This window comes from Papio anubis, chromosome 1 (genome assembly GCF_008728515.1).
Source record: "Papio anubis isolate 15944 chromosome 1, Panubis1.0, whole genome shotgun sequence".
Taxonomy (NCBI): domain Eukaryota; kingdom Metazoa; phylum Chordata; class Mammalia; order Primates; family Cercopithecidae; genus Papio; species Papio anubis.
In genome coordinates, this window is record NC_044976.1 from 96,357,585 (window position 1) to 96,374,040 (window position 16,456).

At 33.1% G+C, this 16,456-nt stretch overlaps 1 protein-coding gene across 5 annotated transcripts in view; it reads right to left on the bottom strand.

Annotated features, from left to right (window-relative positions):
- The window catches only part of DPYD (dihydropyrimidine dehydrogenase), an 869,249-nt gene that overhangs the window by 603,200 nt on the left and 249,593 nt on the right, over positions 1 to 16,456 (bottom strand). For all 5 annotated transcript variants that reach the window (XM_031654381.1, XM_031654339.1, XM_031654360.1 and 2 more), the window contains 2 exons: positions 14,863 to 14,944; positions 2,510 to 2,597 (listed from right to left, as the gene is read on the bottom strand). In XM_031654381.1, the coding sequence (XP_031510241.1) occupies positions 2,510 to 2,597; positions 14,863 to 14,944 (170 nt within the window). The remainder of the gene's footprint in view (positions 1 to 2,509; positions 2,598 to 14,862; positions 14,945 to 16,456) is intronic.

Genomic DNA, 16,456 nt, shown 5'->3' on the forward strand with positions numbered 1-16,456 from the left:
TCTTCCTACAAAATCAGTGAGGAAGGGTAAATAAAATAAGTGAGTAAAGTTTAATTACAATATGGAAGCAAGTTTAATGAACAAAAGCATGTAAGGTTGTGTGGCTGTCCAAGTAACCGACAGTTATATGGTAATACAAAGGTCATAAATTCCCAAATCGACACACATGAGTGTCAAATAAACATTTCCTAGAGAATACGGCTACTTGTCTTCCACAGACTGAAGCTTTTCTTTTTTGACATGATGAATTTTTTTGTGTATGTTTCATACAAAATACTGAAATAGAGCATAACTGCATTCCTCACATCACTACACCAAAATGTCAAAGATTCACTTCTCAGCATGAAAATGCACAGCACATAAATATGAAAGGACTCTACATTCTAAATGCTGTATTCACACCTCAGTGCAGAATCAAATGGAGACAACTGTATTGTGAACCAGTATAGCATTATCAAATAATATATTTATGGGGACATAATAGAATAAAATAAAAAAGTTGAAACTATTGATTGTTTCAGTTAGAAGGTGTTTCATGGTTATAACTACTCAGAGTGATGAACAATTTAATTATTCCAAGTTTTTGGAATAATTTGCTTCTTATGTAATTAATTTGGATATTTCAATGTATTGGTTACTTTATTGGTCCACATTTCTTCAGTACAGAGATCCTTTGTAGATGAAGTTCTTACAGATACATGTATTAATAATTGTATTAGTATATACTCAAGTAATGGAAAACATATCTCTCAGTATAATGGTGAATTTCAAATAGTTATTTGATAACATTATCAGTATTGCAGACCTAAAGCCTGATGAAATTTTTCACTTATTACTGACCAAGCATTTTTGATCATGTGTTTATTGACAGTAATTGGAACTTATAGACACCTGCCCAATTTCTTTACATTAAATTCTCAATACAAACGTAATGTTGAAAAGTAAAGCTAAAGTCAAATATAATATGCCTAAAAATAGAACCTAGGGAAAATATCAGATCTTGCCTCTTCCTACTTTTGATATACACAATAATTATAATATTGTAATTAAGATGATATAGACAGATACTAACAGCAATAGCACCCAAAATTTTTTGAAAGGAAGGAGGTTCAGTTGAGACATTTAGGAGCTAGATGACAGTGCAAATTTATATTGCTTTCCATAATTTTTCACCTAAAAAACGGGGCTGACAGACATGGTCTCAGATACGACATTCTGATAAGAAAAGTTTAGTGGACAAAGAAGCATTAATAATGACTGCACTCTAGAAAGGCAATAAAAAAGGACAGCTGCCAAACGAACATTACTCAGTGTGTGATCACTTAAAGTGGTGATATTTAGAACTTCACATTCTGGGTGTGAACTGCCAAAGAGACAGACAAAGTAAAACACATGACGAAGGGTTTATATTAAAAATGAGTAACAGTTTAACACATTGCTCCCAACCATTTTAGTACCAAGGACCAGTCTCATGGAAGAAAAATTTACCATGGACCAGGTTGGAGAAGAAGGATGGTATCGGGATGAAACTGTTCCACCTCAGATCATCAGGCATTAGTTTTAGATTCTCATAAGGAACATGCAACTTAGATCCTTCACATGCCCAGTTCACAATAGAGTTTGCACTCCTATGAGAGTCTAATGCCATTAGATTCTAATCTAATCTAATGCTGATCTGACAGGATGCAGAGCTCAGGCAGTAAGGCTCACTTGCCCACTACTCACCTCCTGCTGTGTGGCCAGGTTCCTAACAGTACAGTACGACTTCATGGCCCTGAGTTTGGGGATCCCTGATTTAACATACTCAATTTATATGCCATAATTTCCCATAGTACAAATCATATCAGAGAATGAATATGACATGCATGAGGCAAAGACTAAGTCAAGTCAACTCACTTGTTCTCTTTGGTCTCTCAGTAAACACTAAGTGGAAGAAAAATGTTAGAAAACTCATTCCCTGTAACAAATTTAGGCAAAATATGAGAAAACAGTATACATTGAGTGCTTCAGGAGTAATACACTGTCTATGGGACTTTCAGAACACTGATGGAACATTTAAACAATTCAACCAAATAAGAAAAGTCTTTAGAAAATTTTGAAAAACGAGTAGCAAAAGGGAACCAGCCAACTCTGTCCTTCATTATCACTTTAGACAATTGTTGTATCATAAAAAGAAAGCTACAGCCTCTAGACAGATTCTGAGTTTCCGGTGACATGACTTGAAAATATTTTCTTCCTAGAGATTCTCACTGGTGACGATGGTGTGGTGAAAGAATGGGAAGATTAAAAAAAAAAAAAATCTTGCCAAAATCTCTCCATAATTAAGGTGAAACAACACAAGTACTTATAAAATAGAAATTTAGTTACTTGGCCAAACATTTCTATCTGTTATTCCCTGAATAAATATAACTTCCATCATGAAAATGTCTGAAGGCAGTCATTCTTCTGGATATTGCTAGGAAATAAAAAATACATTATAAATAAATATATTTAAGAGTAAACTACTCACCTATTCCAATGAAAGCAGCTTTGTAGCCTTTTTCTTTCAAAGTGCTAAGAGTCATTTCATTCACTGAAAGGCTTTTACCGCAAATTATCTATAAGAAACAACATTTTGCATAAGAAAATTTGGCAGTTGATTAATTAAAATCTTAACATCTAATATCAAAAAGAATGAAAAGTCTGGCAAAAATTCTATGAGACTCTATATAAAATGTGACAACATTTTTGTCTTTTAGTATACAGGTTTACATACACAAAATAGCATATAAATAGAACAGGAATATGTTCTATTAAGGGCTAAATGCAGAAGAAAAGCCAGTGTCATTAAAATCATCAGTAAGCTTCCATAGCTTGCATAATATGTTCAAAGCATGACGTGGGGCATTTAAATAATAAGATGATAAGATAACATTTCCAGCATCAATGTACAGTCAAGTAGGGGCAAATACATACACAAAAAAATATAACAGAAAACAGGCTATAATCACCACATGTGTATGAGAGTTCAGAGGCTGGGGACATTCATTTTACCTAAGCTTAGAAGATCAAGAATACAGAGAAGTGGGATTTCAAATAAGGCCTTTAAAAGGAAAATACAGGATTCTGATAGGTGACATTGTCAAGGGAAAATGAACAAAGTCTGGAAGCAGAGGGTAGTCACCCCTATTAAAAGTCACAATACTTGGGTCAGTTCTCAGACGAGACAATTTTCACTTCTGGAACCTGCTAACCAAAGAGGTGTCAGGGTCCCTAGGAATAAAGACCCTGAAACATCCCAGCAAGTCAATACTGTGATTCCCCTAGTCCTTTCCCAAAGGAAACTATGGTCATTTATCCAGGCAACTAAGCCCTGAAAAAAGGGGAATAATCGGACATTTCAAGGACTACCAAGTATTGGTTGTTCAGTAACATTGATACTTGGAGACATAAGAGAGGGTACCTATGGGGCAAGGCAAAAAATGGAGCCTGACTGAAGTCTAGTTCACAGTGGACCCCCTGAAACCACAACCCAGTCAGTGATCATTCTCCTAGTCTCTAAGAGTATAATTGAAATTGTTACGCTTGTCAATTGAAGTAATCCCTACACCGGGTCTCTGGTCTGTGAAGTAAGAGCTATAAAAGCTATCGTAGTTGGGAAGGTCACATTAAAATATCTGAAAATCCAGCCAAGAGATTAAATCAAAGATAATATCCTATCCTGGGTGCAATGGGATGAGGAGAGATGGTAGTGGTCCCTGTCATATCCCCATTTAATCCACCAGCCTGTCCCCGGCCAACACCAGAGAATTTCTGGAAGATGACTATAAACGTCTGCAGGCTTAACTAAAGAGTAGTCCTGATTGCAGTTTCTGTTACAGATGTGGTATTATTGCTAGAGAAGTTTTATAAGGCCACACATACACTGCATATGGCCATTGATTTGGCAAATGCATACTCCTTCCACTCCAATTAGAGAAGGAGATCAGAAATAGTTCAGAGTCAGAGTATAGATAAGAATATTCATTTACAGTTTTGCCCTCAGGGATAAATCAACTCTTTTCAGTAATAATATATGTAATCTGAAGCGATCTGGACATCCCACAGAACGTCACAGTGATTCATTACATTGACGACATCGTGCAGATCAGACAGCATGAACAAGAGGTGGTGAGTATGCTGGAAACTGTTAAGATATCTGCCCTCCAGAGGGTGAAAGATGAACTCTATGATGAGGGACTGGCCTCTCGAGTGAAGTTTAGAGATCCAGTTATTAAGTATGTGCCAATAAGTCCCCTTGAAAGTAAAAGACGAATAGCTGCATCTCACATTTCCTGCCATATAAAAGGAAGCACAATGCCTGGTAGGTTTGTGTTCTGAAGGCAAAACGTTCCTAAAAACAAAGTCTCTAAGCTGAGTCATAGAAGAAGAGCAATGTATACCCATGAAATGATAATTACAGCTACACTGAATAGTGCACCTAAGTGTACAGCTCTCTTCTAAGTACTGCATATACTGACTCATTTAATCCCCACAGCAGCCCCATGAAGTGTTATCAGTATTTTCATTTTACAGATAATGATACTAAAGGACAAGAGAGCTTACATAACCTTTATTGCAGTCACATATATAGTCTAATTTCAGAGCCAACATGCATAATTGCTGTGCTCTTGTGCCTCTTGAGGTTAGAGGGCAGAGCTGGCACCATCCTCAAGGGCAAAGAACAGCATATTGTATGTGAAGACGTACTAAAAAGGTTGTGTTTCAGGAGTATAAAGTGCAAAGCAAGCAATGGAGCAAGAAGCTGGAGAGGAGAAGATGACTGGAACTGGATCATAGAGGGTCATGTTTTGTCTTCCTAAAATAGTAATTCTGTTTTTATATTGGCAGATATGGTAACTGGCAGAAAGTTTATAATAAGGGGACAACCAAGGTGAGATTAATACCTAATATTGAGAACTCTGGAAGGTATCAAACAACATTAAACTGGAACATTAATTAAATATGTATTATTCAAAGCATTTTATAGTAATTAATAGTATTACTATTAGAATTAGTAGACTTTGATGCCATTAAAATTATCTAATAGTGAGGCTTTAGAACTTTAATGTGTTCTAACTTTTAAATAATACATATTTTATTGGAAAAGGAAAAGAATTTCACTGTTTGTTTTATGAATCAAATGCCCTTCACACCAATATATAATACAGGTTAGACATAAAAGAAAACACCAGGTCCAGACTTGCTAATAGAATATTAGCAAACTGAATAAGAATGCCATTTTCAAAGTTGAGCAATGAGTTAATTGGTGGAGGTGATTCTCAAAATACTTAATCTTAGGTTTACTTTATTCAGTGCCTCTGCAGGAAGATTCAAGAAGACCTCCCAACCTTTTTGAGATGGGTATTTGTGGGAGAAGGCACAGTAGTTTCGTTTAATAGTGACTTTTTGTGATTTATCAAAGAGGAATGAAGACATCCCAAACCTTCCACCACAGCAGAGTGAGCATGTCTTTGATTTTGTAACATATAAGAAAGATGCTCAGACATTTTCTATTTCTACAGTCTGATTCTACTGTAATACATAATAGTGTGCAAATGAGAATGGAAAACAGTTGAGTTTTCCTTTCGTGTATGGAAAGCTGCAAAGACAAGTATCTTGACTCTTGATATGAATCTACTGGGAAGGAGACCAGCAAGATGACTTTACAATGGACAGACATTGTGGGAAAGATGGAGGATGGTCATCATTGGGCAGCAGATCCCTGGTAGAAATGACGACAAAGCAATAACAAGAACATTCCATGGAGTGACAGGCACCAGACTTCTTTCCTTTCTGTGAATGAGAAACTATTCAAATTTCCCTTTCCTAAAAGCCGGAGGCCCCAAATATTTGCCATGCAAGAAATGATCTATTCTTAAAAAGAATTAGAAGAAAGATTCCTTGACAACAAAGGTAAAGCTCTGCTTACATTATGCCTTGGGAAATTGAGATGAAATGTGTGTTAACTAAAACTAGAATTGCAAGACAACTACAGCTATCAGGAACATCACGTTGGCTGATAAGCTATGAAATCTCAATGCCATTTGTTAAATAGATATGATGCCAGAAAAATAACATTATGGGCATTTGTTTGGTGTTTTTGTTTCTTTATTCCTGGTACTTTTATATATGTAATACTTTCCGTCTTGATTTTCTTAGATACGGATAACAGTACATATTCTACCTTCCTCTAATAACTTTAGTAATGTATTATTAGATATTTCCTACCTAAATTCAGAATACAAATTCAATCTATTTCAAGTTCAGTGTAACAGTCACTACTTTAGTCCAACAGTTCTCAATGTCATGTACCCTGAGCCAAAGTTCCATCTAATAGTCTTTTAGGGATTTGATGAAAACTTTCTTTTAATACTATAATATGTATATATACACATAATAACATTTATTATGCAGTATAAAGGCTTACAACTTTTTTGTGCAGTATAAATCTTCAGATAAAATAGGTGATGCCCATTATTTTTAAAAATCAAATAAAAACACACAGACTCTTAATGGTTTTCTAATAGAAAATTTGGTTAAATAGACCAAATACTTCCAGATGCTCTAAGATAGAAAATAAAATGAAGAACTTTTGAAAGTATTTTGCTTTCTTTAGAAATGAAAATTTAGTGTACATGTTTCCTTGTAGGAGAGAAATAATATGATTTTATATTTATTTTCTAATACTACCTCACAATCACAGATATTCTTGGTTCAAATAACCATAGTGAAAAACAAGATGTTATTAGAGGTTATCAAGAAAAAGATAATACATGTATTAGATATTTCATCTCAAACTATGAAGCAGAAGAAATGTATAGAAATTACAAATTAAGTTAATCAATTAGAATTATATCAGAATACTTTGGGAAATGACAAATATACATATTTTAAATATGCAAAAATACAGTATCTTCATTCATATTTTATACTTTTAACTTTGAAAAATTAGAATATAAAGACCATGAAACAAAAATATGTATTTCTACTTAAATTCTGAGTTGCATTACAAAAAAAAAGAGTATTTAATCTAAGTGATTTGTAACACTGACACAAACATCACAAGAGATTCTACTGAAGTGCATCTTAGCTTAAAAATAATTTGTAGGGGTCTATATTAGAATTTTTATTACAAAATTAAGAAGTTTTCTAAAAATAAACATCAGCTAAGAAGCCATTTCTCCTAAAGGGAATACACAATTTTATTACACTATAAATGATCCTTTGGTGTGAAATCAATTGAGAGTATACTTGGTAAATTAAAAAAATGCAAATATGGCTAATAAAGTGAAAAAAAACTGAATTCTACACAAGAATACAGAAGCAAATGAATATACTATTCTACATAACTGTTGTCTATACAGGGAAAAATATACTACTTTCTGAAGAAAAATAAAAATAATAAAATAATGAAAACACATAGATGCTGACAAAGATTTTACTGAAACTAATAACTTTAAATGTTTTCATTATTCAATCTATAAAATGAAAATGAAATAAGTATACAACTCAAGATTTTAAAAGAAATAACAAGTTCCACTCTGATCTTGGTTATTTCTTCCCTTCTGCTAGCTTTGTGAATATTTTGCTCTTGGTTCTCTAGTTCTTTTAGTTGTTATGCTAGGGTGTCGATTTGAGACCTTTCTAGCTTTCTGAAGTGGCATTTAGCGCTGTAAATTTCCCTCTTAACACTGCTTTAGCAGCATCCCAGAGATTCTGGTACATTGTCTCTTTGTTCTCACCGGTTTCAAAGAACTTCTTGAGTTCTGCCTTAATTTCATTGTTTACTCAGGAGTCATTCGAGAGCAAGTAGTTCAATTTCCAATTGTGTGGTTCTGAGTGAGTTTCTTAATCTTGAATTCTAATTTGATTGTGCTGTGGCCTAAGAGACTGTTAGTTATTATTTCAGTTATTTTGCATTTACTGAGGAGTGTTTTACTTCCAATTATATGATCAATTTGAGAGTAAGTGCCATGTAACTCCAAGAGCGGAACTGAAGGAGATAGAGACATGAAAAACCCTTCAAAAAAAAAAAAAAAAATGAATGAATCCAGGAACTGCTTTTCTGGAAAAAAAAAATATATATACACACACACACACGTGTGTGTGTGTATATATACCAATAGGTAGACTAATGAAGAAAAGAGAGAAGAATCAAATAAACACAATAAAAAATGATAAAGGGGATATGACCACTGACCCCATAGAAATACAAATAAGCATCAGAGAATAGTATAAACATTTCTATGCAAATAGACTAGAAAGTCTAGAAGAAATGGATAAATTCCTGGACACATATACCCTTCCAAGGCTGAACAAGGAAGAAGTTGAATCCCTGAATAGACCAATAACAAGTTCTGAAATTGAGGCAGTAATAAATAGCCTACCAACCAAAAAAAGCTCAGGGCCAGATGGATTTACAGCTGAATTCTAGCGGAATTACAAATAGAAGCTGGTACCATTTCTTCTGAAACTATTTGAAACAATTGAAAACAAGGGACTTCTCATTTTATGAGGCCAGCATCATCCTGATACCAAAACCTGGCAGAGATACAACAAAAAGAGAAAACTTCAGGCCAATATCCCTGATGAACATTGATGCAAAAATCCTCAATAAAATACTGGCAAATGAAATTCAGCAGCATATAAAAAGCTTATCCATCACAATCAAGTTGGCTTCATTCCCTAGGTGCAAGACTGGTTCAACATATGCAAATCAATAAGTGTAATTCATCACATAAAAAGAAATAAAGGAAAAAAAAAAAAACACATGATTATCTCAATAGATGCAGAAGTCCTTTGATAAAATTCAATGTCTTTTCCTGTTAAAAAATTCTCAATAAACTAGGTATTGATGAATATACCTCAAAATAATAAAAGCCATTTATGATAAACCCACAGTCAATATCATACCGAATGGGCAAAAGCTGGAAACATTCCCCTTGAAAACTGGCACAAGACAAGGATGCCCTCTCTCACCACTCCTATTCAACACAGTATTGGAAGTTCTGGTCAGGGCAATCAGGTAAGAGACAGAAATAAAGAGTATTCAAATAGGAAGAGAGGAAGTCAAACTGCCTCTGTTTGCAGATGACATGATCCCATATCTAGAAAGCCCCATTAATCAGCCCAATAGCTTAAGTTGATAAGCAACTTCAGCAAAGTCTCAGGATACAAAGTCAGTGTGCAAAAACTGCTAGCATTCCTATATACCAACAATAAGCAGACAGCCAAATCATGAATGAACTCCCATTCACAACTGCTACAAAGAGAATAAAATACCTAGGAATATAACTAACAAGGAAAGTGAAAAACCTCTTCAAGGAGAACTACAAACCACTGCTCAAAGAAATCAGAAAGGGCACAAACAAATGGAAAAACATTCCATGTTCATGAATAAGAATAATTAATAGGAAAATAGGCATCCTGCCCAAAGCAATCTATAGATTCAATGCTACTCCCATTAAACTACCATTGACATTCTTCACAGAGTTAGAAAAAACTACTTTAAAATTCATATGGAACCAAAAAATAGCCGAAATAGCCAAGACAATCCTAAGCCCAAAGAACAAAGCTGGAGGCATCATGCTATCTGACTTCAAACTATACTATAAGGCTACAGTAACCAAAACAGCATGGTACTGGAACAAAAATAAACACACAGACCAATGTAACAGAATAGAGATCTCAGAAATAAGACCACACAAACAACCTCCTTACACCTTATACAAAAATTAAATCAAGTTGGATTAAAGGCTTACATGTAAAACCCAAAACTATAAAACTCTAGAAGAAAATCTAGGCAATACCATTCAGGATATAGGCACAGAAAAAGATTTCATAATGAAAACGTCAAAAGCACCTGCACGAAAGCAAAAATTGACAGATGAGATTTAATTAAACTAAAGAGCTTCTGCATAGCAAAAGAAACTATCATCAGAGTGAATAGGCAATCTACAGAATAGGAGAAAATTTTTGCAGTCTATCCATCTGACAAAGGTCTAATATGAGAATCTACAAGGAACTTAAACGACTTTACAAGAAAAAAACCAACCCCATTAAAGTGGACAAAGGAGGTCAGGCACGGTGGCTCATGTCTGTAATCCCAACACTTTGGGAGGCTAAGGCAGGCAGATCACTTGAGATCAGGAGTTCAAAACCAGCCTGGCCAACATGATAAAATCCCATCTCTAATACAAACACAAAAAATTAGCCATGTGTGGTGGCGGTCACTTGTAATCTCAGCTACTTGGGAGGCTCCGGCAGGAGAACAGCTTGAACCCAGGAGGTGGAGGTTGCAGTGAGCCAAGATAGTGTCATTGCACTCCAGCCTGGGTAATAGTGAGACTCCATCTTCCATCTCAAAAACACAAACAAAAAACAAAAACAAACAAACAAACAAAAACTTAGGCAAAGGACATGAACAGATATAAGAAATAACAGATAAGAGAAACAAGACATTTATGTGGCCAAAAAAACTTATGAAAAATGCTCAAATTCATTCAATCATTGGAAAAAATGCAAATCAAACCCACAATGAGATACCATCTCACACCAGTCAATATGGTGATTATTAAAAAGTCAAGAAACAACAGACGTTGGTGAGGCTGTGGAGAAATAGAAATGTTTTTACATTGTTAGTGGAATGTACATTAGTTCAACCATGTGGAAGACAGTGTGGCGATTCCTCAAAGACCTAGAACCAGAAATACTATTTGACCCAGCAATCTCATTATTGGGTATATGCCCAAAGGAATATAAACCATTCTGTTATAAAGATACATGCATGTATATGTTCACTGCAACACTATGCATAATAGCAAAGACGCGGAATCAACTCAAATGCCCATCAATAATATACTAAAGAAAATGTGGTACATATATATACCATGTAATACTATGCAGCCATTAAAAAAATTAGATCATGTCCTTTGCAGGGACCTGGATGGATTTGGAAGCCATTATCCTCAGAAAACTAACACAGAAACGGAAAACCAAACCCTGTATGTTCTCACTTACAAGTGGAAGCTGAACAATGGGAATACATGGACACAGGGAGGGGAATAACACACACTGGGGTCAGTTGAGTGGGGCAGGGAGAGGGAGAGCATCAGGATAATTAGCTAGTGTATGTGAGGCTTAATACCTAGGTGATGGATTGACAGGTGCAGCAAACCACCATGGCACATGTCTACCTATGTAACAAACCTACACGTCCTGCACATGCATCCCAGAATGTAAAATAAAATAAAAATAAATTTTAAAAAAGAGAATAACAAATAAGAATAGCAGGGGAAAGCATTATAAAGATATAGTCAGCAATTAAAGAATAAGAAAACAAAACTTTGATAACTGCTTATTTTAAAGAAAATATTAACTAGATAAGAAAACACAAAGTAAATTTAGAGATGCAAGAGCAAATATAATCATAGGCACAGATGAGATATTTTTATAGTATACTGAAATAATAGTCTTAAATTTCTGGTAATAAATTCAAAAACCTCAATGAAGCAGAAATTTTTCTAGAAAAAATATATTGGCAAAACTGACAGAATAAAATCAGTGGAAAAAACTTATAGAAGATATGGAGAAAAATGGTCATAGTTCTATTTCACAAGAGGGCTTGGAGAAGATGACAACTTCCAAATTTAGTAAAAAAGATGTGTCAGGATAATATTCTTACCAATGAGAAAATAATAAAATGCTTAGAAGTTTAATTTTATAAGGCTAATATAACTCTATCATGAAAAACTCACAAAATAACAAATAAAAATGAAGCAAAACAAAAATAGTCTTTGTACATTCAAAACTTGTAATGAACAATAATATTTGACTGTTCCCTGCTATATTTCCAGTTTTAATATCCATTACATAAATAAATGAATGCAAAAGAAAAAATTTTAAAAATACTAACAAATTGAATCTGAATTACATGTACAGAAATAAACATGATGCCAAAATTGATATATTCTAGAAATTCAATGATTTGTATAATTCAACACACAAACTGAACATAAGTATTTATAAAGGGGAATTAAAAAAATTAACACACTTTTTATTAACTTTTTTAATTAATAAAATTTATTAATGTAAGACTAGAAAAATATTTATTCAATATGATTAAAAATTCTATTTCAGAGAGAAGAAAAAGTATTCCATTAATTATACCTCTTTTGTTAACATGTTAGTTATTGAAATCATGGAAGAAAAAAATACATACAAATAGCAAATAAAATTATCTTCATTTTCTTGTAACATGATATTTGACTTGAAAAAAATAATCTTAGAAGTAACAAGGACTGATTGGTTAATAAGACAAACTGAAATTAAAATATTCAATAGGAAATGCAGCTAAAAAAGATAGTTGGGAGTGAAGATAATGTAATGAAACTGAACTGGGTTCTGGATATAATCAGTTTATGTTATTAATAATATGCTTATTAAACTACGAAGCATACAGGACTGGATTTCAAAAAAAGGATGGATCTACATGGTTCTAGTCCTGGCATATTACTTGGCAAAAATAAGTTCTGAACAATTATTTGTTGAGTAAATGAAAAAACCTATTTGGGAAGTAGAGAATAAGTAGAAGAAAGAAAAAGTAGAAGAATAAACAAGATAATGCTAGGCCCATGAAAAGTCAAAATACATACATATGTATATAAGAGAACTTATATATCACATGCTACATGGGAGTCAAACAGTATGAACCCACAAATATAGTTCACTTCATTGCCAGGAAATCATTGTTGACTTTAAAATATATAATACTAGTTGAGAGGGACAAAGAGAAGGCAAATTATAAAAAGAACCTCGGTGATGACTTTTCAAAAGGAGGTAACAAGCATAGACCACTTTTTCAAAATGTACCCCCTTATGGCTAAAGTTCATAAGCCATAAAAGCTGCAAGAGTATCTCATCAACGGATACAAATCCTCAAAGTGAAAAAGAATCTCACTGCTATCTTTCCTCAGAATTGTATATACAGTTTATTGTTTACAAAGCAAATTTGAAAACACCATTTCCTTCACATCTTAAAACAGCTTGAGCGATGGACAAGACAGTACTATTAGCTTTCTAATTTAGGTTCCATTTTTTCCCTCAATAATGTAACAGATTCAGCGTTTAAAATTCAAGTGCATAAAATGTTGAAAAAATTTTCCCACACCTTCTCAAAGGCGATCTGTGCTATCAGATTCTTATAACTTTCCAGAGATATTCTTTGCATACATAAACAAGTATTTCTCTATTTTGTAGAAATATTAGTAGCATACTTTTTATTTGAGCAGATTTTGACCAACATTCAAGATATTAATAGACTTTGCCAAAGATATCTGACAAGAAAATAAAAAGTGGCATGACTATAGCTAGGATACTTCTTGGCACTCAGTATATTGCCTACTACTGCGCCTTGATGAGTTTTCAAAGAGCAATGGGTATGGTCTAATTCATGCAATATATCTGGTCCTGTGAAAACTGAATGCAATTTTGCAATTTCATATAAGATAAATGTAGAAATAAAGCCTAATTTCTTTTTTTTATTTTTTATTAACACATAATAATTGTACATATTTATGGGGTATGTGTGATATTTTGATACATGCATACAATGTGTAATGATCAAATGAGGATAATTAGGATATTCATCACCTCAAACATTCCCCATGTCTTTGTGTTGGGAACATTCATCTTCAATTCAGTCATAAATACCAACTCTAATAGTTGGAAATTTCAATCATCATTTCCTTATTTAATGAGATTTAGAGAAGAACTTGTATTCAAAATGAAAGACATTTTAAAACTTTTCAGAATATACTTCTGTAAAATAATCACCCCTCAATTATCTATTTTGAACACTGCAATTTTGAACATTAAGATTTTATAAAGTTGCCCAAATCTACACTGTGTGTTTTTATTCCCAGACATCTTGTTTAGTCATTATGTGTGAATGTTTCATCACCCGACCACTGTCAAATAAAATGTAATTATAAATATAAACCACAAAATATTGTTTTGAGTGTCTTCTCTTTCATTGATTCATTTTAAGTTTTACTGGTAAATGCAAAAGGTATGAGTAGTTTGTTAATCACTTTTCAAAATATCTTCTGCATATACTTACAGCATGTATTACGTAAATCACAGTACATTACTAATCTATTTTGTTATATCTATTATGAAAAATTAACATTTTTGAAACAAAAATAGCAGTATGTTCAAGTGGAGAGCTAGAGTATAATGCTCTTAACAGAAAAGAAGAGAAATATTTAAAGCTATATGCTGAAAATAACAATGTGTCAAATTTTCAACCATCTCGAAAAGAACACCACAATATTTATTTCACAAAATAATAAAAAATACGAAGCTGTTGCTTTTTATCCCACTGATTTACTCCTTGTGTTGAGAAAGGATTATCACATTCACACTACTGACATGATGAATATAATAAATAAAATAAATCTCCGTAAGAAATTATGTTCCAAATTGTGAAATACTAATGTTTCAGAGTGCACACAACTTGCATGAAAAAATGTGATTAAAGAAACCAAATCCTTCTATTAGCTGCACTGAACCCCTAAAGCAATTTAGGAATTTGTTTCTTACAGACAATTAATCACATGCAGGCATGCCAGATGAGAACTATTGATTGCCCTTTTCCAGGCTAGTGGCATTCAGACAGTAGACAGACAAATGCCCTAAGCAAGGGGAAGCATCTTTCTGCTTCTGCCTGGTGTAGCTTTTAATTGTTCTTTCCTAAAATGCGTGACATTTGCTGTTAATCTTTGCATAGAGCTTACTCCTCTCTTTTTGCGCAGTACACAGATAGGTGTTTTTCTCATTTACCTTTACACCAAGGTCCTTCATTAACTCAATCTCAAAATTCACTACATCATATGGCAGCCGGAACTGAGGGATTTCAGAAGTACTGGAAAAAAAAAAAAAAAAAAAAGGAAAAGAAAAACAGGCATCAGTAGAAAAATGACCAACCTTAAAAAAATGTAACATGTCTTCACGGACTAGTATTAAATAAATATCTCCTCTAAGGATATTTATATATCACATAAGATATGCATGAGGACATCTACATTTTTATTGACATAAAAACATTACATGGAGTGAAGATACAGTAGAAATTGATATGAAAATAACTAAGTTACAGCAATAGAAAATGATAAACATAAAACTGGCCAAAAGAAATTTCAATACTTTTAAGTTCAATAAAGTGTTTGGTTGATTTATTTAATAATAATTCTATAAATACCTAAGATAAAAAAAATCTTAAAATCTATTAATAAAGCTAGTTGGAGATACAGATTTTAATATATGTGTACACATATATACTAATATTCATACACATATTCTATAAATATACTTCTAGCTTGCTCAAATGTAAATGTGTAACTGTATTATCATACTGTTTAGAATATTACAAAATCAGTTCCATGTGATCTACAGAATATTTTTACAATAAATTAGTCTTCTGTGAAAGCAAAGAGTATCCCAAAAGGTTCAGTCATGAAAAAACAATCCTATTGTATATTAATGCCTATTGCCTTCATTTAAAAAAACAATCATGAGGTCTACAGCACTATTATTCTAGTAGTATAACAGAGTATTAAAAGTAAGCTCAAGACACTTTCCAATGTTTTGTTAACAATTATAAAGCTATATATGTGCATGAATATACAGCAATCCATTCATTCATTTGCTGATTCATTCATTCACCTACTCATTAAAAGTGAATAGTGCCAGGCACAGTGTTTACAAAGTGCCAGGTAAGTGTAAGCTGCAATGATTTGATGGTGAATTGTACCAAATTCTCACTGTTAATAAGTTATTTTTTCTGATCAGGGAAGGATACATAAAAGATAATTACATTTAGAATGTGGTATGCACAATGAGAGAAGTATAGCCATTATATCTTTAATGTGTGTGTGTGTGTGTATATATATATATAAAATAGCAATTATATTTTAAATATTACAAAGATTAATTCGTTAAATAAATAATTGTTGAAGATGAATCTTCTGGATCAATTGAAAAGTCTTCCAAAAGTACAGCCTTTTCATTCTTTGATGACTTAAGAACTTGATTATTCAATTAATTTTTATATATCAATCAGCAAGACATCATGCTCAATGCTATAGAAAATGCAAGGTATCAAACACTATAAAATCAAAGCTGTACACTAAAGGAGCTTCCCTCTAGTTAGAAATATAAGATTATGTTTAAGAATGAATTCAAGCATAGGGAAAAGATAAAAATCTCTTAAGACGACTTGTGAAATACCTCAAGGTAACGTGAATGTGCCAGAATGCTCTGGGCACCAAGAAGGCTTCCCCTTCAAAGTCTAAGTAGAAAGGTTCTTAACAACTATGGATGTATGTGGACACAAACAGATACCCAGACTTGATAGACATGCGGCTCCATGAGAGAG